Genomic DNA, 25,949 nt, shown 5'->3' with positions numbered 1-25,949 from the left:
CTACAGAAGAACAGAAGAATTATGTTGCACCATAATTGCATCATTGTATTTGTCAGAGCTGCTCAATACAGTATGTGGATGTTTTGTGTTTATTTGTTGTTATACAGGTTTAGCCTACGTGAAAACTTTCCTTGAGAAAACGACACAGGATGACATGGAACAAGTTGGGCAGCATTCATTGGATGAAGATGATTTCTTCTCATCGATGTAATCCAGAAGGTCACGGAATTACAGGGGAGCTTGATGGGTATCTTGCTTGTGTCTCAGACAAGATGGACCTACTAAACTCATTTCCATACATCAAAAAACTGTCCTGAAAACTCAACACTGGCCTGCCTGCATCTGCTGCCTGTGAGCGTCTGTTCAGCTGTGCTGGACTGATCTTCACTGCAAAGCAAGCAAGATTGAACTGTACTAACTTTGAAAACCAGCTCCTGCTCAAACTGAACAGCAGTACTGCAAACTTGTATGTGGTTACATATTGTGCAGTTTGTATATGGTTACATATTGTAGCATATTGTAGCACTGGTGGCCATATATAACTACAATATGTAGTTATATATGGCCGCCAGTGTTTTCCTCATTCTATGTTCTGACTAAGAAGGGACATGTTTAAATGGTTTTTGATTCAATTCCTCTTTTTTCCAAGCCTTTCACCGCTAGTGCTTTATTAAAGTGGACATGTTTTTATACTTTGTTTTATATCATTTATCATTTATTTTTTATTTCAATTTGTATTTATTTCATATTTATTTATTTATTTATTTATTTAACTTTGTATGAATGCACTTTATTTTATATCTTTTTATTCCATTTAAAAATATTTATGCAATGTTTATTTCATCTTTTAATTCAATTTGCTAATGCACTTCATTCAATTAAGGTGATCTGAAATTGAACATGTTATATACAGTGCATGCTCTTGCCCGGTCTGCACTGCCTGGGGAATGTCCTCGAGGACAATCTATCTGCACCTTGCCAACCATGCAGTTAAAAGAAAAAGTAACTGAGTAACTTTTACTCAAAGTACATTTTAAACAAGTTATGTTTTTACTTTTATTGGAGTGGATTTTTACACATTCACTCACAAGTAATTTTACTTTAGTACAGTTTCACCATAGTAAAAGTACTTTTACTTGAGTAAAATAATTTAGTACTCTTTATACCTCTGAATGTGTAAATACTGCTTATAAATGCTAAATAGTAAACTTTCACTTTTTAAGCATTGCTGTTGATCATTTAATTGTTGGTTTCATTCTTTCCATTGGAACTGTTGACATTAAGAATCTTATATAAACCAAACCTGATCGGATGACATTTACGGTAGTTCATTTCTAGCATTCAGCCATAGTGCTGTGTCAAATGTCCTTGTTGCCCTATAACTGCGGCTGTCTGTGAGTGAGTGAGTGAGTGAGTGATGAAGTTACACCATTAGTTGGCCGGCCCAGAGTTGGAGTTTTCCCATTGGTCGTTACTCTTTAAAAATGAATTGGTGCCAGATGATGGAAGCGGAGGACAGCAGCGTGATGCAGAGTGACTGTGTTTCCAGCTCTGAACTCTGACGCTTTCAACTCCAGAGTTAAATGCAGCGCAGTCAGTTAAACTCTTGCTTAAATAGATGCATACCAGCATCTCTGCTGTCTCCCCCTCTACCGTCCAGTGTGATCGACTCTCCGGCTGGCAGCGCTATCAGCAGCCAGCAGGAGAGACGCGGCTGCTCTGCAGGTGCGCTTGATTTGACTGTAACTGCAGTAACTTGGCGGGGATAAGCCTTCTGAATTCGCACCCGAAATGCTCAAAACTTTCATTTACAATTTCCACCACAGCCTACGTGATCATCAACTGGGAAAGAGGCAAAAATAAGGCACATAGAGGCATGAGGGAGAGCGCAGAGTAAAGCACCGCAAGTAACCATCACTCTGACAAAACACTCAGAGTGAAAATCGAGAGACATCTGCAGATAGAAACAGATGAAAGAGCAGGGGGAGTTAACACATAGATGATTAGAAGAGTTAAATTTAGAATTAAAATAAATTAAAACAAACATCCCAAGATGAGTGGAGAGTATTCTTCTTAGAACTGCGTTTATAACCTTTTCTCGACTCAAACATAACTAACCATGTCATGTGATATACTATTTCAGTACACTTTACCAGCAAATATTACTGGGATATTACTGGGACCACTACAGAAAATTGTAGATGAACATTTAATATTCAGGAATTCACATTATAGACACTACCACTGACTATCCCTGCAACAAATTGGCCACAATTTCACACACTGATCATACACAGTCCAGCCATATACTAGGTTTTGACCTCGTCTTGTTTTCGTCGAGTTTTAGTTGACTAAAAGTCTGGGCATTTTAGTCTTACCTTAGTCAAAGAAAACCATTAACTATTTAAGTATAGTTTTAGTCAATGAAAACTGTTGAGATTTTAGTAATTTTTAGCCATCAGACTGAACATTTCAGTCAATGTAGTCGAGCCAAAACCAAAATTTTTTGTCATATTAGTCAAACTTATTTCACATAAGATTGTATCTTATCATTATCTGATGAAAAATGGGTTGAATGATTAAGAATGCAGCTTTGCAGAGTGTCTGGTCTGATGGTATCAATTTAAGGAATACATCCAAACATGGAACATGTTCTGATTTGCCTTTTTATTTTGAACCCTCATGATTCAACAACTGGGGCCAAATACTCTCTTTAAAACTGTTAAAAAACAATGAGAGCTGTACAGCCAATAAAACTAAGTACATGACAAACTGACCTTTCTGTTCTGAACAGTGGAAATCAAAGTAGATAGCCTGACAAAACTGTAAAGAATACCACACACACACACACCAATTGCAATCTGCTTGCATTAAAAAATAAAATAAATAAATCTGAGGTGCCCCATGGACTTAATAATGAAATAAGGTTAACAAAATGGCCGTCTAGCAAGGTAGTTCAAATGACATCAATATTAAAGGTTACACAAAGCAAGGTTTGCTAGAATAACATCAACCATGATAAGGAACGGTAATGTTATACACTGTGATTTTAATCAATACAGCTGTCTACATTGGCCGCGTAATGGCTCGTGTTTCACTTCCACTATATAAACATAAACGTGACCTGGAGTCTATTATCTTCTGTTTTATGTGTGTAATGACAGTCATTGCGTACTGGGCTCTGAGCGCTTCTAAATGTGAATGACCTACATTCAACACTGCCCCTGAACGTCTCAGTGTGTGTACACACACAGACGGAGCACCCGCTGCTGCTCTGCTAACATGCTGCTCAGGCTACGCCTCCCGTGAGTCAATAATATTTTGTCTCATCGTTTTTGTTGACGAAAATAAAGAGAGATTTTGGTTAAGTTTTTATTTTTTAAACTACAATACAGTCTCGTCTTTTTTCATTAACAATATTGCATGTCAACATAGTCACGGTTAGTCATTAATGACGTCAGTGCCGTCTCGTCATTGTTTCGTCTTAGTCATGAAAACAAAGATTGTTGACGAACATATTTAGTCACAGTTTTCATGAACAAAATTAACATTAGTGCCAACCATTCAGCAATTATGTACAAAACCCTTCTCTGAGAAAGCCAATTCTGCTATTGTTAATTGTTTGGAAAACAAGTACCCGAAACTCTAAATCTGAAGTTTGAGAATATTGTGCATTAAGTCAGTCTACTGTCAGCACTGCTTTCCCCTCAGCAATCCTCCTCACCCTTTTTCTCCCTTTCACCTCCCTCTCTCCTGCAAACTCTTACTCCTCTATAAAATTCTTCTCTCTCCGTTTCTGTAAGCCGACCAGTCTGTAAAACGCACGTCTGAAACACAGTAAAGCCAACACAGAACAGTTGGAGAGCCTGTAATATCCATGGATGCACTTTGATCACACTCACACTTTTACACTCTCCATAAAATACTCAAATGTCTCCATCTTTAAGTCAAGTCTGTTATACTAAATATCTCCAAACTTACACTTAATAACAGTTTGCTCTGAGATGAGCATATCAACACATTGGCTGAAGAAAAAGGACATTCCCCAACTGCAATGTTGTTTCACTTTTTTTTCTGTCCTTTCCCTTCCTCTTCTTCCGACCACGTTTGCATTCCTTCTTCCTTAGTCTCCCTTTTCACCCTTCTCTGTTCTACCTCACGTATCCCTTCATTACCCTCTCCTGCTCTCCTTTATCCGTACAGGCTGCATGAAGACAGTAACATGCAGGATATAGGACAGTCAGACAGAGAGAAAATGAGTCAGCCCACAACTGTGTAATAAGGTGTTTAGCGTCTTAGGTCAGCTGCTTTGTGTTTTCAATCTGTCTCACTGCCTATCTGACACCCTTCTTCCCTTCCGCATGGTAACAGAAAAGCCAGAAGAGGTCAGATAAAGCTGAGGGAGAAAAAAAAAAAAAAAAAAAGTTAGACTGAGAGACATAGAGTGTGTGAGGCTGACTCCAGATTAAAGGACAACATTCTAGGAATTCCTTTCTGCTGAGAACATCCTCCCCCTCACCACCACCACCACCACCACCATCCTCCTCAACTCTCACTGCTGCTCTCTCCTCCCCGCTCCGCTGCAGGAGGAAATGGCTTCTCCTGCCCCAGAGGACCTCAAGACCTCCTGGTCTGGACCTCCAAGCCTGTCTGACTTGCAACATCCGGACCGGACCTATGCCACCAGGGCACTGTGCATGCAGAGCGGAGGATAATGACAATAGGGTGCACGCATGTGAGCGCGGGGGCGTTTGGTTTGTGTATGTGTGAGTGGTTGCACGTGACTGACTGAGCACCTGCTTTTGCCTGGAATGAATGTGCTTCAGTGCCATGAACTTTTGAGTGTATGTGTCTGCAAATGTATGCAAGTTATCTGCAGCATGTTTTTTGGGGTTTAAGCGATAAATCTGGTTTATTACAACATGTAACATATAACATGTTAGTTTGTGAGCTTTAGAGGTGGTGGTAGGCAGACTTTTTAGACTTTGGACAAAGACAGGCTAAGTATTTCCCCTGTTTCCAGCCTTTATGCTAAGCTAAGCCAACCAGCTGCTATCTGTAGCTTCACATTTAACCCAACCCTTCTCATGTAACTTTCTGTAAAGTCACTTTTTGAATGTCTGACCGCTTGCGTTTCTTGCCGCGTGCCAGATCTCAGCGGTGACTTTAATGAATACAAGTATTTAAAATCATTATTTAGTGTTGTTTAAAAGTAACCGATAGCAATGACGGCCAAAACTACAAAATTAATCCTCAAATCATGGAATTGTTGGAAACCGCACACACACCCTATCCTCTGCAACCCCCGCCTCCACTACCATGACACAGGCATTTTACTGTCACTCTATGTGTGGACCTTTGCAGTGACCTGATGCCATAAGGATGACTGAAGCTGGGGCTTAAGGCTGCAGCGCCGGAGGCACTGGGGCTGATGGAGCTTGGCCGGGGCCCCGTGTTTACATTCCCTCTCACTGAGGAAGCCCAGGATGAAAGAGCACCACTGCACACACAGACACATACCATCTACACACACTGCACACTGCACAGACCAGCACTTTGGAAGCACCGGAGGCCAAATAACTATTGTAATTGAATCAATAAGGGCATGATTGGAAGCTTTAACTCATTCAGCAATTACTGAATAAAGTGGAATCACTGTGCAGTGCAGTTAAGTCTCTCAGGTAAATGACTCGACCGCTTCGCGCTTTGAGTCTTAAGCTAGAATTTGATTACATTCCTGAAAGCAATCCACCACAAATTAAAGTCTTCCTAAGTGAATCTCCGAGGGGAAAGGGATAAAGACTTCAGAGTGTATAGGCATGCCACATATGGGAGAGGGAGAGCGGATGTTATAATAATAATAATATGAGCAAAACTATGCATCCTGAGAGTACAGTGGAGCTGAGGCTGTGATGTTGTGTCTCCAGAGAGGCCTTGTTCGAAGCTCCAGCAGTCAGCCATGCTGTAAACACTATTATTTCACTCCTCCCTCACTTTCCCTCATTCTTTCTCTTGTTCTGAAAAAAGGACAATTTAAAGTCCCAACAATGCAGCTGAACCTGGCCAAGAAAGGGAAGAAGGAAGAAGATTTAAGAGAGAGACGAGGGGGGGGAAAGGTAGATAGAGACACAGATACTGAGGGAGGGAGAGACAGAGCTACAGAAAGAAAAGTGCAAGAGCAGCACACAAACTGTATACAGTAAAACAGAAAAAAAAACTGGGACTACAACTGTTGCCAAAGTATGCACAGCATACAGGAATGCAGCATGGGGCCCTCGGCGAGTGAAACAAAGACAGCACAGTCAGTGGCTCTCTCTCCCCAGTGCTACCACATCCGCACATCATTAGCTGGAAAATTCCTGATATATGCTGTAATTTTTTCTCTTTTTTTCCTCCTCTTCCTCTGGCCGTTGCTGGTACAGACAAGGCTTTAATATCCAGATGCTGCTGTGTGTGTGTGCACATGCACCGCAACCACCGGTCAGTACCCTCTTTTCCCCACCTGGACCATTGCCAAGAGACCGATCAATAAAGTGAAGTGCAGAGGATTGTGCGTAAGGGGGGTGCTACCGCTCAGACACACTAAAAGGGGGTACACACACACACACACACACAAAATCAAATAAAGACCTGCACATTGCACTGTGCATGTGAGTGTATCTGTGTGTGGGTACAAATATTGATAACAATGTAATTGTCTGTGTTTGACTGTGTGTATGTGCAGCATAACCCTGTTCATGTACTGTATGTGTGCATGTACTGAGCTGTGTGTGTGTTTGCTTATGTCAAATTGGGGCCAGCCCCTTTGCTCCAGCCGGCTGCAGTCAAAGCATAGAGGATGACTTTTCCTTTTTTTCCCATGCGGAGCCGTTTGAGGAGATATCTAAACATTCCCAGAGTGCGCTGCACGTGCTCTCCTGCGTGCAGTGCAAGGGTTTTTCCCCCCTCCCTCTCCCTACTGCTGCCTGCCTGCTTCTCTTTCTCTTTCTTTCTGTCTGTCCAGAGTAGAAACACATTGTCTGGCAAAAGAGCAGATTCACAGACACAACTGTCCAGTTCATTGTTGGTCATCACTGAGAAATTTCAGTTTCATTAGTCTCTGTTCCTGAATTCTATTGCACTACTGGAGATATTGCACTACTGATGCTTGTAGTCCTGATACTGCAAAGGGTTTTTGTTGTCTTGAAACTGTTTGATGCAATAAATAAAGCTTAATCATAAACTTTAAGAGCCAAAAGCGAGAAAAAGTCATCTACGAGCATGCGGTTTGCCAAGTTAGAGAAATCTTATCTTCATTATCACCACTATCTTGGAAGATTATCATAACGTGCCATAAGTGAGAGATCACCAATCTATGCTTTCCCCTTACCCGCAGATTTTAACACAGTCCAACAAGTGCCCAAAATGGGAAACACATACATAGTGAAAATAGAAATCCAGACTGAATAGAGTCTGACTGTTCTTGAAAGCTTTGTATTGTAAGAGCCGGTCTGCTGTTTGAGTGCGGGCAGGAAATCTGGTTTCGATTTGTTTAATGTCGTCTGAGATATGGGTGTCTTATTCTCGTAAGCGTAGTGGGAGGGCTATAAGCAGAGGGGACTGGGGGAAGAATTGGGTGAATACCTTTAATCAGGTAACAATTTTACTCCTCTGCCTGTCACCCATGAAAGAGTTTACAGGAAACTACGACAGGGACTTCACAGATTGTCTTATAAGATAGTATTCAAAAAGCTAAAAATAACAATTTCTTCATTTGATCACATAAAAGGAAATTTAGAAGCCATTTATTCACTGAAAAACACTTGAAAGGACAAGGCCTCAAGAGTCATAAAATTCCATTTGGCTATTGTGTAACTCAATTACAGACTCACTTAAGATAAGCTCAGCGGCAAGACAGAAACATTTTTGCCACTTATAAGCTTATTTTGTCATCTCCTGTAAATTATGGCAACCCCTCAGTTTATTTTGGTTTCGAGCTAGAAAAACACAAGAGTCCGACAACAAGTGATAACATAAAAGTCTGGTGGCATTCCCCTTGAGTTTTCCAAATCCAATTTGTCAGGCAACGACATGCGCATGACATGCATGAGAGTGGAAGCTAATGGGTTTCATGGGACCATCCAGTTAGCCTTGTATTACAGTGGTTACCAATGTGTGGATGGTGAAGATGGGAAGACCACCACTGTCAGGTTACTGGAGGTTATCTTTTGAAAACAACACCTGACCTAACTTCTAGCCCCTCTGTCACCTCCAGATCAGGAGCCACATTCACAAAGGGTCTTATCTTACCACTAGGTGTCCTCCTAAATGGACTCCTCCTAAAGTTCCTTCTAAAGAACTGTTCACAGAGCTGCTGAGAGCAACTTTTACGAAGGAACTGAGAGAAGTTCTAAGCTAAAGCCTCTTTCACACATAGTTCCCAGTAAATTACTGAGATAACCTTTCAGGTACTGCTACTGATTTTCACTAATCACACGTGCAGCTACATTCAGGAACATTTCCGTCTTGCACCTTTTCACACATGCCATGGTAATGCTGGAATAGGGGGCAAGGGACAGTCCAACAGATGGCGGTAATGCAACACTTGTGGATGCTAACGCCATAAAACTCAACAGAAGAAGAGAGGGAAACTCACATAACTCTAGGGCTGTAGTCTGCTGGTCGATAAAATGGTCGATATGCTCTCGTCCGACTAAATTCTCATTGGTCGAATAATCTCCGTGTTATTTTCATATGGAGAAAAGTGCTACATCAGTAGCTTTCCAGGAGTAATCCATTATTTCCTGCGGCAGGAGGGACAGACTAACAAATTACCTGTGAAAACGGGTAATTTGTATTTTGAATACACCCCCGTTGTTTTCACAACTTTGAACTCGCCCAACCTAATGGAGACTGTTGGGTCTAACTGTACTCAACGTTTATGTCATTATGTGTTTCTCCATAATGACACAACTAGAACCCCCACCAGGCCAAAAAAATATTTTTTAATATTTGATATCCGAATTAATGGATATAGCGTTTGGGAGTCTCTGTGCAGCGCTATTCCGGTACGTGAGTCAACCTCTGTCGATGCCTGGGAAACTATTGGTAGCGTAGCTCCGTTAAGGAGTATGTTTGCATAGCGAGTGGGAAAGAGCGAGGGGCAGAGAAGTGACGGTGGATGCGAGCGGGGCAGAGGAAAAGGTCAGTAGTAAGTTGTCAGTCTGGCAGTAAATGTACAGTACAGACTACAGTGTGTCAGTTAATAAATGCTTAAAAGTCACGTCTGTTGTTTCCCCAAATGCTGGAAAAGTGGGTTAGGTCCAAAGTCAGCAATAATGGGTTAGCATAAACTGAAGAGAAATACAGAACAGAGAAACTTGTGGCTGCCGAGTTTACTGTGCACTCTGTCCCGTTACCCCCCCCCGCACAACTCATTGATTAGTTGAAGATTATGTATGATTTTAGTCGACCAAGATTTTCTTTGGTTGACTACAGCCCTACATGACTCAGATCAAACTTTCAAATTAGGCAGTCCTGATCAAATATGAATCAAGATTGTTACCGCATTATCTATATCTCGCCTCAAATGTCTTTAGAAACATATTTTAGTGTAGTGTTTAGCTGTAATATGAGAAAGTTTGTGACACGGCCGCCATGTTGAAAACAGACGAGCAAAAATCAAGCATCGTCCAACTCGCAGTACATCACCCACACGTCAAGTCATGTGATTGGTTCATTCACTCCATGTGAAAGCATCTTTCATCAGACAGACGTAACCTTTTATGTACCTTTTATGAACCTCTTGTACCTGTAATGTTATTACTTTCATTCACAACACAGCTGTACCGGCATTTTCCCTGAAATGTTACAAGGTCTTGAGGTGGGAAATTGGAGGTACAGATTTCCCTGAATATCCATGCCTGCTCCCATTCACACATGACCCCATGCGGGAAATGTTCCTGAACATTTCAGGGACAAACTGCATGTGTGAAAGGGGCTTAAGAGTGGAGGTGGGGTTGACCCCATTGCTATGGATCACATCATGTACCATGAGATATGTACTCCTACAGTGATTGGTTGATGATAAAATTTCAAATTATTATTAATTCTTAGTGACTTATGAGTCCTCTGGACTACCTCTGACTTCTCACAAACTTAACAGTTAGTAATTACTCTTAGACCAAAAACTTAGGAGTCCTAAAGTTAGATCAAATTTGGCCAGTTCGGAGTACTTCTAGCCATAGGATGTTTTAGGAATGTCCCTTGACTTTGATTGGATGGGGGTTCTTCTTACTTGTTAAGAATACTACTGCATAGCAGCGTCTTTGATCAAACATGCCCAAATTTGTACCAGTATTTGGATGTTAATAAGTCATGTTGCATTACACATTTCTGTCACACTGCAGACTGTTGGGTTGTATTTTGCAGAAATTCTGCAGAATTTATACTAAATTCAAGCAACATCCATCAAAGGAAATTGTTTCCCCAAAAGCACTTTGGCAGAAATGGGATCTCAATGGGATGGACAGAAAAAAGACCCCACTCTACTCTTTTCTGGTATGTCAGATTAACCCATCAGCTTGACCCATCTGCCTGTCACTCAAGGCAGTACAATGAGGCTGTAGCCAGACTGGGGTCATTAAAAAAACATCAACAAAGCAACGGACCCCCAGGGACTGCCAGGGGCAGCCTAATCTGGACCTCTGTACCAACCAAATGGGTGGTCTCCCTCGCTCTCTTTCCCTCTCTCAGTGAGGGTGAAATATGTGCAACATGGTAGGTGGGTGATGCCGATGGGGCCATCAGTCACATGCAACCATGCGTGCGCAAATGCTCCATCACGCACTTTTTATACACACACACGTACAGACCACAATTTTTGACATTAACAACCCGGCATGTTGTTAGGTGAAAAAGCAAATTCATCACAGAAACAGAAGTTCACGCAATTCTGGTAAATCATCGGCAGTATGTACAAGAGTGCTACTTTCAGTTAGTGACAATGGAAAAAAAAGAAGGAGAGAGGGACTCTTTTTAACAACTTTATGCAAATGCTCACTTCAGCCATCTTCTCATTCTAGAAGTACTAAATGAATCACTTTGAAAGTGAGAGAGAGAAGTGTCTTGTTCGCTTAAGCAACAGCAGTTCTCCAAAGCCCATCTGTCTGCCAGTAACGGTGGCATTAGGTGACTAAATAAGTAACTGCTGGTCTGTTGGGCAAAGGGGAAGATCCTCTTAAATAGTGTGTGTATTTGTGTACATGTGCACTGCATACAATGTAGATTATCTGCTTTTATTAGCAAGAGGAAACACTGAATGGATGAATGGAGATTGTGTGTGTGTGTGTCTGTGTGTGTGTGCACGCGTTTATGTGTGTGTGTGTGTTGTAGGCACTGATAGGGGGATTCCAGACACAGGAACATTCATCTGGAACCGAAGATCCAGTGCTCACGTTGCAGCGCTCTGCTCCAGCGCATGCATGCACGCACTCACACGCACACCACCTCCATTTCATTTTTGTGTCCCAATCTGTATAGCCAAGGAAGGAAATGAGTGCGTGTGCAAACGGCTTCACATGTCAAGTGTCTTTGTGTGTTTGCGAGTAATTTCAGGGACTCTACGTCTGTCACCCATATCTAAAGGTGAATTCCCGAGTAAGAATTCAATCCCCAACGCAAAGTGTCCCCTCTTAGTCATAAAGTGTAAGATTTTCTCAAAGACAAAACCTCCAGTGAAACCACACACACACACATACACAGAATATTGTGTAACACTATGTAAATTTTATGGTTTAGGTACGTCTTCCTCTGAGAGTTAGCTGTTTATTATCACCAATCTGAATAATAGATTATAGAAATTAATTGGGGATTAACAGTTAACATAAACAGATAAAACCACTGATAAATTTTATCTGAATCATAAAAATTACCCTTGATATCAATACTGAGAACAGTTTAGGGTCTGGCCTATAAGAAGACATTACTCAAAGAAAAAGTTTGAAAAAGTTGTAACTGAATCAGTCCTGACATTTCTTCATAATGATAGGTTAGTAATTAACTTACACTGACAACTAACTGACAATATTCTACTTTAGACTTCACGTTTCCTGTGATGTTTTGTCTTGGCCTCTTGATAACGACAAGAGTGGTTTATTGTTCGTATAATATAATAAGGATAATATACGTATAATGAAATACAATAAAACGGGTATAAATCCATGGCAGAGATTCTGAAAATGGCCTGCAATGACTACTTTTCCTGGTGTGCCAAGAAAAATAAAGCTGTTAAAGGCTCAACGAGCCAATTTAGTTATTGCATCTAATTCAATAAAACATATAAAACTCAAATGATAGTACATTTCAGGAGAAGGAGAAGCTAAAATACATGAAGCAATACAACAAAATGTGTAGTACACTTGATTTTAATTAGTGTATAAACATATTCTCTATGTAAATAACCTGGCCTCTCCTTGTGTGTGATGGGCTGTAAGAGTTTCATGCTGCTGGATTTCATGATGCCACCAGCACCTCAGTGTGAAGCTGCTTCTGTGTGCAGACTGCAGAGTCATGGATTTTGGAATTTTACTTGCAAAAATGGTATGTCATGTCTTCAGTTGCATTATGAAATGGTTTACGCAAAGACTACATTTGCTGTCTTTAAGAAATGGGTCACAGAGGACAAAGAGTCCCCATTTGCACTTTGAATTTCCTTGTTGTTGAAATGAGCTATACAAATAAAACTTGCCTTGCCATTATGTTTGATATGAAGTTCAGAGCACCTGCTTGTGTCCACCAGCCCGGCTGCTCACCTCTTGTTGTTCTGTGACAGTGGCATAAACGTGTGGCAGTCTATTTGGATGTTAAGAGCAGAATAAAAGTTTACATTCTTTCCCAAAGGATGTTTATATTTACATTGGACGGGCAGATGCTGTGCTACTGGAAGAGCCATGAGCTTTGCTAACTTGGCATAATATGAGCTGCCTAGCCTTCAGCTCCATCCCTCCATCCCCTCAAATCCTCCAGATCCTCATCAGCAGGTGGGGTGAACTTTATTAACTAACAGTTTATTTTACAACATATTTTACATTACCAGTGGTCAAAATTGAACATCTTAATGGGAAGACAGCAAAGAACTATCTGTCATCTGTCCGTCTTAGCGTCATTTATGTCTCCGAGTTTCTGTCACTTACACTTTTACATCTGATTGATTTTATCTCCATCTCTGCAGGCGCCACATGACGACTCCAAAGTGAAACAACTCATACATCATTTGAAAGCCAGGTACATCTCTGTCAAAATCCAGTCCTCATAAAACAGAAAACTTAAATACAAACAATAATATAAAATTCAAACCTGGCCAGACCTGAAATATACTGTACTTAAACAATATCTGAACTCAAATTAACCTGAAGGTTTGGTTCTGGTTGATCAGTGAAGGAGATAAGATGCACAACTGCATGTGTCTGTGTGACTGTGAAGCAGATCAGAAAACCTTCCCTACATAAATAAAGACGTATAAAAAAAAAAAAAGGTATTGGGCTACTGTTGCTGGCTACCTTAATCTTAAAAGTCTCATCTCTCCCTATTTCAAGCACTTCCAAAGACTCCTTTCAGTCTCTCTATTTTATCTGGTCATCAGAGCCCAGAGCTCAACAGTTGGACATCAAAGTACCGACAGCGGGAAGGGAGGGGTGTCTGTCTCTCCTCGTCTGTTCCATCCCTGTCTGCGACGGCCACCGAGGGATTCCTGAGACAGGCCACGGGGGCCTTTGGCTCTCACTTTACACAGAGAAACCCTATATCATTTGGCCCAGTGCTGCTGAGCTACCCACTGATGCCCTTTAAGTGCCCGCTACATCACATTAGACGCTTTTCATCCAACTCTCAGGAGACGGGAGGGTAGTTCAAGGCGGTGGTGGTGTGTCTGTGTCTGTGCGTGTGTCTTTATCAAAAAAAAGCCTTAATGTGAATGACGGCAAGTGAGTTTGAGCAGCTTGAAATTATAAAACTTGTAATAACAAAAGCGCTGGCATACACACATACACTGTTGGCTCTACAGATGCTGCTACTGAGTAGATTTTGTAGGTCAGTTATACAGTTTGCTTCTGTAAAAAGAAGCAGCAAGTCATAATAGTGATAAGAGAGTTGAAAATCAAAATGGGGTTTCAGAGAGCAAAGGAGGACATGGGGATGATAAGTGTACCTACTTTCTTTGCACTTCAATAGTACATAGATGAGGCGTATTCTCTCACTTATGTGCTATAAGTTCACTTTAAAATAAAAACGCGGAACTGCTAATATAAAAGTGAGATGTAAACCGTCTAAGTGTTCTACATTCTCTGAGTAAAAATCATTGATAAAAAAAAACCTCAATAAATTGCTGGATTGTCTGTTAATAGGGACAACTTGTATAAAAAAAAACAAAAAAAAAAACAGATTAATTGTGGGTAAATTTTTTGAGATTTTAAACACTAGACTTTATGGATGCAGGTGTAATACTTTTTTACTTTATTATGGATAGATATAAGAGGGCTCAACACTTCATCAGGCCCCCCAAACTTCCCATGACATCATGATGCAGTATATTAGATCATGTCATATACCCCCATCTGAGTCAATCTGTGTCTACAAAGTTGTAAAACTGAGAGCTCGCAGTGTTTGGGAAGCTTTGTTCGGCGTATCGGGTCAGACCTATGAACATGCAACTCACCACGGAGGTGAGCGCCATCTGGAAGCTGTAGATGCGGGCCAGGCCGAAGTCGGCAAGTTTGATCTGTCCTCCGCTGGTGACCAGGATATTTTGGGGCTTCAGGTCACGGTGAACCACTCGGTGTGAGTGCAGGAAGTCCAACCCCTGAAGCAGCTGGTACATCATATCCTGACAGATAACAAAACGGAAAGAACAAAGAGAAAGAGAATGGGATGGATTTTTGAAAACATGACAAGGCCAAAAAAGTTAATACAGAGGATGATCTAAGCTTTAGGATATTGTGGTCATGATAGATACAAGGTCATATTAAAAGTGGCACTGATGGGTGTGAGATCATTGAGCGAATAACATGACAGCACAGGGCAGATGGTTGAAATTTGTTTTAATTTTTAATATGTGTCTCTGAATAACTGGGTTTGAATTGATGAATTTGATCTCCTAAATAATTCAGCCTTAATTGTGCTTGCAAAATGTCACAAACATATGGCTTCATGACCCCCCCACACCTCGAAAGCGACATTTGAATTCATTCCTCTGTCAAATCTACAACAAAAGGCCTGAATGACAAGACCCTGCAGTGAGAAGTTAACTATAATGGCAGAGACATTGTGGTATGGAGGGTGTTCGGGGAGGCCTGTGTCTTTTCTTGTCGACTGTGGCAGATGTTTGATAACTGACACACACACACACACAAATGATAGAGGCAGAGAGAGGCCCCGCTCTGTACAAGCATGGCTCTCTGTTTCTCAGCAGCTGTCCTGCTTGAGTTAATTGGCACTCGTTCTCTTTTTATGCCCAAAAGCTGACCTCAGACATTGCCGTAGACACTGCATCCGTGACACACTAGCTAAAGTAAACTGGTGTGAACAGGAATGAACTATGTCAAACCAGCTTAGACTTGTTCTTTTCAAACTGAAAAACTCTCAAACAGGTCTTGCACCTGTAAACAAATAAGTCATTATAAAAAGGGACTGTGGCCAGGTGGTTTTGGCTCAAAAATAAAAACATACAAACGGTAGAATCTACAGTTTGGATTGTTTGATTATTTCAGTTCATGTCTTACTGAGAGATTAAGATGCAAATATACCAAATGAAGAAGTGTAGGTGGGTAAAAATTAAAGCCTGTTAGAACAGCAACGGAGTGAGTACGTTTGTGTGTAAGAGACATTTGTAAAGTGAAATGTCTTGATGCTGGGGTTGGTGTGTTGCCCCCCTCTAAGCACACACACTCCCTCCTGTACACACACACACATGCCCCCTACACACACACCCCCAAAACCCTCCGCCAAGACCTCACAAGTGACATGGACCTGAGCCCACAGCTCTATTCACTGGCCGACCAGCTGGTGAGTGAGTCAAAGGGGTCTGCACACTCAAGCAGAAAACATTAGCAAACGGCGCAGGGCTGGCTGCTGTGCTGGCCACAGAGGAGGAGACAGGGCGCCCCACAGAATACTGTGGAGATGGGGAGTAATGCGAGTGAGTGTGTGTGTGTGTGTGTGTGTATGTGTGTATACACACACAAACTACCCTGGCCCTGTGCTCAAGTAATAAGTGTGTATCTACATTTCCATTTGTGTGTGTATGTAAGCCTGTATCAATATGGGTGTGTGCAAGCATGTGCATGTGTGCGTGGCCTCTGACCAAGGGCAGGCAGGATGCATAAACAGACCTTCCTTTCTACATCTCCATCCAGCCATGACCTAGCGAGGAGGGCAGCAGACAGACAGGGCCATAGGACAGAGGCAGGCAGTTGGTTATTTTGTGTGTGTGTGTGTGTGTGGAGGGGGGCTGACACAATAGCATTGCCCCCCCCATCAGTTCCTCTCTGCTTTAAATAGCCATTTCACCGTGCTTCCTTTCAGCAGCATTTCCTAGTAAACACTAATTATCTCAGAAGTGTGACTCTTGGACAAACACACAAACAATCTTGGCCCCCTTGGCCTGAGTGCCACCTTCTCTGCTGTATCAATTACGCTTACAACTGAGTAATGAAAAATATTCCAACTATGTTCCACAGCATGACTTGCAGTTTTTCCTGTAGGAAAACACTTAGCTCGGACATTAAAATAGTTTAATACTGCCACAAAGTTTAAGACTACATGCAGCACAGAGAGCAAGAGTGAACCACCTTGTAGCCTCACACAAAGTTGAATCCAGCAGCAATGAAACTCAGAAAGGTTGCACAAGACACAACTGTCTTCAACTGGCAGCACATCAACCAAAAAAAAAAAAAACCCCACAAACAACTTGGCCAGGAGGAAACAAAAATCACACAAAAAGGCAACAGATCTGACCCTGAAAAAAGCAGGAGGACCAGGAAAAAAGTAGTCAGCCCACTGCAAGATGCAGTCAAAACATGGCTTTCTGAGTGCGCCTCCTTTTCTAATGCTAATGTCCCAGAGGCAGCCATATTGTTTATTGTAGCTAGGCACAATATGGGACATCTGCCGGTTAGCGTTAGTGTAATTCCCTCCCCATGCTTCATTAACCTCCCCCTTTATGGGCCCAGAGAATGGAGTTGTGGAGGCTTGGACGATGGCGGCAGAGGAGGGTGGGTGAGACCCAAGCGCTGGCCCGGCTGAGGAGCACTGAGGCTGGGGCAGCCTGGCTGCTTGATGTCCTTCCAGCTCATTTGATTCCTGGAGGAGGGCCTCTTTCATCAATGACCATGTGGTGGGTCTTGAGTCTGAGTAAGACTGAGTGGGTGGTGGAGGGTGGGGGGCTGAAGTGGACTGGCTGGCCCAGGGTGGGGTGTCTGGGTAGATTGGTTCGAGGAAAAGGATGCCTGGTCTTTTTGGTTTAGGGTCATTAGCTGTGAATGTTTTCTCTTGATTTAATATATTCTAGAGTGACACAAGGTAAGTGTTAGGTGAGCACAGGTGTGCTAAATTGGGGATTTCTTGACTAAAATCCACAATCTGGTGCCATCTGGTATAGCTGTGGGCAAATTAAGTTGTTGGGGAGAGGGGGGCACTTTGGGCTTTACTGTGCAGTGTCCACTGTCCTAGAAATAACAGGGTATGGTGCCTGTGTCATCTTGTCACTCCATCATCATTGTCCTTTTGTCCCCCAGTGGCTCCAGCTGTATGAATGTTAGGAGAAAGCACAGAGAGGGAGGAGTGGAGTCTAAAACCAGCCAAACAGGTGGCTGAGCCTCCACAGATCTTGTGCCGTGAATTAGGGCTGCACCTGATGATTATTGTTATTATTGATTAATTTGTTGATTATTTTTTAATTCAATTGGTCTATAAAAGGAACCACCAGTGACAAGAGCCCAACATGCTCACTATTCAACTAATAGTAAAAAACCAAAAGATATTTGATTTACAATATTGCAAAATAAGGAGAAAACATCTGCTAAACTGGAACCACCGAACCAGCCATTTACAAAAATTAATTGACTATAAAAATTATTTTTCTGACAACTAACTAACTTGATTAATCAGCTAATTGTTGTTAATTAGGACTTACAATGAATGAATGAGTTTAAAATCCAGTGCTTTAAGAGCAATGAAAGTGCTAGAAATACTTGGGCTACAACACATAATTATGTCCAATACTGATTATTTTCTCAATGAATCATTTTGTTAGAAAACAGTGAAACATTTAGAGCCAAGATGACACATGCACGTTGATTGTTTTCTCCAACCAACAGTCCACAACCCAAAGATATTCCTTTTACAATTATATTACAGAAGACAACAAGAAAAGCAGCAAATCTGCACATTTGACTGCTTGAAAAATAACTGAAACGATTAATCAATTGGTTGTGGATTGATTTTCTTGAACTAAATATATAATGGTAGTGTATAAATGTTCATTGGTCAAAGATCAAGTAATGAATTATCACTTACATTGGAAGTTAAAAGTTGTCATGTAAATGGGTGCTTCAGTATTACTGCAGTATTAAAATATTTCAAACCTAACACCATGGTCACAGGGATATCCCAAGAAACTGCAGTACCACATATTGTATCAGCTTCAGCAGACACCCTGGGAAAGCCTCAGGTGTGATCTACCTGACTCGTCTATGCTTGCACAGCATCCCACCAACACTACAGCTCGACACAAAACTCTCCATGTAAACCTGGCCCTGGGGTGAAAATCAACAGTTACTCTAGCTTCCAGAACTTCTCCGTTTCCAATTTGACACTTAAACTCTGAGGCCCATGTCCAAAAATGGAGCTATAACTCTCCATTATCGTACATGATATACTGTGTCTACAGACCGGGGGGTGAAACATGATAGAGATTTTTAGAAAAGAAATGTTTGTGGGAAAGATTAAAATAAAAGGAGACAGTTACAGAGTAAAGGACTTGGCGACACGTCCACTTCCGACCTTTTGGCAAACTGTCAGTGAACACTGGATTTATGAGATGTATTGGAGAAACTGATAGTGGGGGTGACTTTGAATGAGTTGTACCTTCACAAGAAGAACTTCTGTACCTTCAGCAGAACTACTGTGACGTACCACTGTCACCGTCAAATGTATTTGGGTTTTAAAACACAAATCTTTAAAATTTTGTTTCATGATCTCACAATGCACACGCACTTTTTTCTCTGCAACACAGTGTAAACTTGAAGAGAGAGGGCAGAGTGAAAATAGAGAAGACAGGGAGCCTCTAATTTGGAGCCCATTTGCCACATGTGCTGCCCTTCAAAATGTCGCGGTACCTCTGATGTTGGAGGAAGCTGTCCTCCATGTCTCTGTCCAAGAAAACTCACTCAGTACCATACAGACACAGCTGTGGTCATGCAATGTTCAAGCCACAGAGGATTAGCAAATAGATTTCCCTCACATTTCAAATAGAAATTGAAAGTAGTACTTCAAATGAAGTTCTTAAGTGATACAGTTTATATAGTCCTCATAGACAGCAGTTGTTATCTCAGGTACTTCTAGATAACATTGATTGGTTACCTTGATGGTTTCCGGGGGTACTCCGGGATCAGGGGCCTTCTCCAGGTAGGTGGTCAGGTCTTGATCCACATGCTCAAAGACCAGAGTGAGTTTGGTTTCACGGTCAGTCCGAGAGACTGTACACACATCAAACAATCTGGAATGTGAAGAACAGGAGGAGGAGATCAATACAATTGATTTCATGGGGTCAGCACGCTTCAACAAGGCCACAACTAATAAAAAAATGACTAAATCTCTTCTCTTTTAACACATTTTCCATGTACTTTTCTAACAAGGGACATCAACATTATTATGTTCCTTATTTTATGGCAGAAATAGACCATGACTGAATTCACCTCTTCATTCGTTCATTCATTTTCCACATATTACACATTTAATAGTTCACACTGTAGTGAATACTAAATTGAAATTTCTGAAATTTCAGACACTTTTCATTTTGTACTTTATACTTGGACACTCAAATATAGTGGAGGAAAGTAATCTAGTGCACATTACTGATTAGGTTCATAATAACAATGTATTAGGATTGATAAATTGTCATTTTTAGCCCTTTTCTCAGACATTTTTTAGAGCTATGTTCAATGTTATTTCTAAAATATCACCCAGTATTAAGTCTTTTAAAAAACTGAATCTTCCACTTGGAAACATTTTTATACACATCCTGATTTTATTTAAACCCTCTGGTTAACTACACTTACAAGCAAATTAAAACAAGTGTTATGGCAGCTTTCACTGGCTTGAGTTTTTTCAGGACAAGAGCTCTTCATATGTGTGACTAAAAGAGATTTTTACAAAATGCAATAACACTCATATCCACCTTAATTAAAATAGAATGAGACCTTCAATAAAACCACAACAGCTGGGAGTTGAAAATCCATCACATAGAACATTAAATCATAAATCTTAGGGGAAAACCTAAGTCTAGGCTCTCTACTCCTGTGGCTTTTTATCTTACAGAAACTTGCAGCAGAAAATGGACACACAAGATCAGACTTATCCATCTACTGCAGGAAATCCTGATAACACTGCCTCAGGTTACCCTGAAAAAAAACTCCACTACTTCAATGCAAAGCTTTTGAAACTTTAAGACCATCAAGCCCCAAACACCAGTGTTTATGGTTGTGTTTCACTAGGCAACAAACTAAGGCCAAGAATCCAGATTATGTCGGCAGACCTGCCAAGGCAGGCTTTGGTGAAAAGCTGAAAAAAAAGCTATCCAGTATGTCCTCTTCAAAGAGCTGGGGACCACAAGCAGCATTCCTCAACCAGCACTATGACAACTCCTGATGCTCTTTGGGAAGTGGAGTGGAGCTGCTGCAAGAGGCAGCATCTTTCATCGCGGTAACACAAGAGACCAAGGGAGCCATGATGGCTCTCCATCTGACAGATGCCGCGTTGGGAGTACTGAGTAATGAGTTAATGAGTTTCTGTAATCACATAAAAGTACAGCATCATTGTATCCAAGTCTTGTTTCACCTATTATTGGTACAGTACATGTGAATTAGGCAACAAAGTGTAATATATGACTTGGAAAGTCAGTTGGAAATCTCTTAAAATTTTAGACTTTGGCATAACTTTGATCTACAATATTTATTGGTATCATGAAACAATGAAAGGATGAACCCTGCACAGACCCTATTGAGTTTAAATTCAGTGCGTCATGACTGATTGAGGGTATCTCTCAGTGTCAGCTTTTACTTTCAGTCTCAAAATGCAAACATAGATGGAATTTGGGGGAAATCACCTAAGAGTCCACACATTGTTATTGCTGAAAATATTCTACGCATGGTGATCCTACTCAGTGTCACACCAATATATTTAACAACTTTCAATGCATATGCCATTATAACTCAAACTAATTAATCTACATAAGCCATTTAAAATTGGAGCATGGAAAGAAATGACTAAATCTCTCCGGAAACTCTTTCATTCCTATCCAACGAGGCATCATGTGTCCGTGCCAACACCCTTGTAATCAGTGGACTTGGGAGTCAGTGCAGTGAGTGAGAAGCGATTCGTTCAAGGTATTAGTACTGTGCATGATGTCACAGAATAGACGACGCCCTCCTCTTGAAGCGTTGGGGTTAAACGCCCCTCACAGCTCGATTGTTGGGCTACAATGGGGGCTCTGAGCAGACACTGAACATATGGAATGAATAATGGGCCTTATTACAAACATCCAGGGGTTGCCTGGAGTCACACAGAAGGCCCACAATGCACCCTTCCTGGCCTGAGCTGCTTGGCTATGTCGTTTGGTTAAACTGGAGAAAAGTGAGGTTCTGTCAACTTTGAAAGGAGCTGACAGTTTGCACTCTTAAAACTATTTATTGCAACAATGCTATTGCATATTCTCTAAACTCGTGCTTTCACAGTAGTGAATTCAATCACCAAATAAACTGACCTAGGACAATTTTAATCCCTCTGACGCATTTGTCTTACAGAGAGAACAAAATCCATTGTGATCCCAATAAGACAAAACTATAACCATTATCCTGCATTATTCATTGATACACTGGGGAATTATTGTTAGAGGCACAAGTGTACTGGTCATGCTTCTGAAATGTCCATTTAGAACTTCCCCTCCAATCCCAAAGCACCAAATATTCCATAATAAAACGAGTACCAAGGTCAGACCTTGGCTAGTGCCAACATATGACGCAGTATCTGACTACTGACCTCTGAGTGAACAATTCATTACAAAAGTGAAAGAAAATGGCCTCTGTGTGCAGAGCAGAGAGGACGGCTTTTATAGTTCACTATACTTCGCTATATGTACCATGTCTTAAAATGGCTTTATACACTGAATCCAGCATGATTTATAGTGAATTAGATGGAGTCACTGTTTGAGTAAAGGGTACTTTGATAGCATAGATCAGTACTGATGGACACACACTGGCTTGGAATATGAAGAAATGCTTCAAACTTGTGACATGTTTAAAATGGTTGTATAGACATTTTAAACTAGTTTCAGCTTTTCTTATGTGAATATTTGCTGTTTGAGATTGCAATGAGCATTTTTCACTATTTTTGCCTTTTTTTAAACCACATTATTACTAAAGAAAATAATCAACAGATTAATAAATTATGAAAATAATCATTGGTTGCAGGACTGGTTCACTTACTATTTTTTTTTTGGTCACATGATGACACCTGAGGAAATCCCATTCATTGAAGAAGGGCATGAGTCAAAAGCTCTGGAAAAAAAGCTAGTAGTGAATGAGTTTAGAATATTTGATCACAGATACTTTGAATATATTATTAAATACATTACAATCTCATTGAAAACAAGTGCAAACTATAAGAATCTCGCAGAGAGTTGAAAGCCTTATTACTAGAAAGCCGTCACAAATTTGACATACTTCAATCCAACGTGTGTCCATTAAATGTCCTGTTAGAGTGTTCGCCATAATGTTTAGGCCTATAACACTATTCTATATTATTTGTGTTTACATTCAGATTCAAAAGATGCAAAATCTTTATTCTGTAAGCCAGTGCCCTTTCTTGGGTGCAAAATTGGTGGGTTCATCTTTTTAAAGAGTTTTTAGAGGAAAGTGCATGACCTGGTTCATAGTGATTGGAGCTGACCAATAACATGGAACAAGAGGCTGGGTTTCATGCTTGACGGGAAAACAACAATGTAAAGTAAAGTAAAGAAAAAGGAGAAAGTGAGGTTCTGACAGGTGTGCATCTACTGCCAGCGAAAAGTGGCAGCAACCATGCAGCTATAGTTGTTGTGCAACACACATTTTCATACTGTCAGCAGAAAACCGTTAAAGAAAAGGACTTCTGCTGCAAAAAAGGGACACTTATGAGTGCAGGCCTTCGCTAAAGGTCATTTGAGGCAGCATGGTTGCCAGCAGGCACCATCAAAAAGGAAGTAGTGTGTGTTTCTGTCTCATACACATTTCTCTCAGTCTCAAACATACAAACCCACACTTCAAAACACACACAAACATACACATACACTAGTCTCCCCACCTCTCACCCTCACTCACCTGACAACATTGGGGTGCTCAAAGGCTTCAAGCTGCCTCAGTACCGCCACCTCCCGGATGGTTGAGAGAGGCATCCCCTCTTCCTCCGTCTGGACACGAACTCTTTTTAGGGCTACAAAGCGTCCCCCGTTCTTCAAATCTCTCGCCTTGTACACTTTCCCGTAAGCGCCTTCTCCAATCTCGGCCACAGGTTCATACTGAGTACCAATACTTTCTTTGTCCATTTTTGCAGGGTTTTTTTCTTTCTCTCTCTCTCGTCTCTTGTTGAAAATATTGCGGGGAATCCCGGCGAGGGTGACGAACCAGAGTTCTCTCACAAAGGCATATTCACAGAAAAAAGGTCGGCACATGCAATGCCTGGGTGACAGGGAGACACAGATGGAGGAAGTCACAGTCTTGATCACATTTGGTCAAATTGTGCTCCAGGTAGGCAATAAAAGGACTGTCATCATGTTTTATTCCGACTATCAACACAAGAGCCCTGTTGCGTCCAAACTTCCACTCCTCCTCCTCTTATTACGCACAGCAACTCATGTCATCCTACCTCCAACACAAAGTAACGCAAAAAAAAAATAATAATGCAAAATAACCACATTTAACACATTTTTAAAGCTAGCTTTGCATTAAATAGAACTGCCTCGCGCATTCACAAATTCCCCTCCACATGCAAATGTTGCTCAAGTGAAGTTCATGTGGGCTGTCTTACTCTGTTAAAGGAAATAAAGGACATTTAAAGAGAACACGCAAAAAAAGAAAGCACAACCCTTCAAAACAAAGTTGTTTAAAGTTAATAAAATAACAAGTTGCCTGCTTGTCCCTCTCGTGTTTTATCACAGTTTCTGTTTGAGGCGACAAACTTGCCGAGCACGTGGCTGTCTACTGATTGCATTGTCTAAACTTCCTACAGCAACAGTCCTTTAAAAACACTATAAAAATCGCATTTTTATCCCGAAATCGTTATAAACGTGTAAAACAATGCAGTAGCAAAGTTTTAAAGGTGTTTCCATCAGCTTAGAGAGCGTCCTCTATTTTTTTTCTAATTTAATAGCCTCAAATAATTAAAATAAATTATAACAAGTCAATGAATTGCTCGTTTTGGTGTTTAAAATGTTATTGGACTGTAAAGGAGCAATTCTAACCCGGTAAAGACATTTTTGCTGTCACATTTAGCACAAAATATACCCATTTTTGGTGTTTACCTTGTTTCATGTTGTCAATAGCCTAATATGTCGTAACGTCGGCATGCCGGATAAACTGCTGAGGAGGCATTGGTGTGTCGGATAAAAATGCTCAACTCCTGCATCAAACGCATCCCCTGTCCACTGTCCTCCATGCGGGGGCCACACAGGTAGTTGGACGGTGCATGCTCTAACCCCCCATCCCTCAGACTGCACCAGCCAGCCCGAGTAGAGACAACTCACACACAGGGAAGGAGGAGGAGGAGGAGGAGGTGGAGGAGGAGGAGGGGGGGGGGGGGGTGGTGCAAAACTATACACACACTCTCACTGAAACTTTGTGCGTGGGGGGGTTGTGGAGGGGAGGGGGTGGATGGGGAGGGAGGGGGTCATAGGACAAAGGCAAACGCGTGATATAGCCCTCCAAAAAACACGCTCTTCTCTGGATTTTCTCCTTTCTTTCTTCTTTTTTTTCCTTCCATATATCCCCGGATAGGCCTATGCAACTGCAGCCCCGCTCGCCTGTGTGAGCTCCGTCTCTGCCTGGCTTTCCCACGCCGGCTGAATGTGGCCTGACCCCCTTCAGAGAGGTTTGACACGGAGCGGGGACATTTCCGCATTCCTCCCCGACTACAAAGACACACCGCCTCCTTTTTGCTCTCCCTCGGCCTACCATTCATAGTCCTCTCCGCGGGTTTTGTCTCCTGTGTCAAAACCGGGAGCACCGCGGGGATCGGGGAGGGGAGAGAGGAGGTTTATTGGATGGACGGCCACACTATCTATCTCTCTCAAAAGCATTGAGGGAGTACCGCGGCAACAATGCGCCAGCGGGGATGCGATGTGACGAGCTCACCCGAGATGGTCCTGAGGGGTCAGGTTCAAGGCCCGGTGGCTTGATCTGTGTGCAGGAGGGCTCCTCTGCTCGGGTGGTCGTTTGCAAGGCTTCATGCCCCGCAACAGGCATGGGTTAGTAGATGGCAAACCTATCATGCACATATGGGAAATTTGCAAAGCATCATCATCATCTCTGGAGATCTTTGATTAATTTCACAGCAAAGGAAGGGAAATTCTGAATTTCTGCAAAGCAATTCAACAAATGTCAACAGGGTATTGACTACTCAGACTTATGCTGCCACTATAACAACAACAACAACAACAACAACAA

The 25,949-nt window shown here is 41.6% G+C and overlaps 1 protein-coding gene across 1 annotated transcript in view; it reads right to left on the bottom strand.

The window, feature by feature from the left end:
• cdk6 (cyclin-dependent kinase 6) overlaps positions 1-25,075 on the bottom strand; it is a 41,475-nt gene extending 16,400 nt beyond the window's left edge. The window contains exons 1-4 of the mRNA XM_044335654.1: positions 24,809-25,075; positions 23,610-23,966; positions 19,615-19,750; positions 14,693-14,860 (exon numbers count right to left, since the gene is read on the bottom strand). Of these exons, the coding sequence (XP_044191589.1) occupies positions 14,693-14,860; positions 19,615-19,750; positions 23,610-23,959 (654 nt within the window). The 5' untranslated portion in view covers positions 23,960-23,966; positions 24,809-25,075. The remainder of the gene's footprint in view (positions 1-14,692; positions 14,861-19,614; positions 19,751-23,609; positions 23,967-24,808) is intronic.
• Between the last annotated feature and the right edge of the window lie 874 nt (positions 25,076-25,949).

Source organism: Thunnus albacares, chromosome 19 (genome assembly GCF_914725855.1).
Source record: "Thunnus albacares chromosome 19, fThuAlb1.1, whole genome shotgun sequence".
NCBI classification, from domain to species: domain Eukaryota; kingdom Metazoa; phylum Chordata; class Actinopteri; order Scombriformes; family Scombridae; genus Thunnus; species Thunnus albacares.
This window is presented reverse-complemented; position numbering and strand designations above follow the sequence as displayed.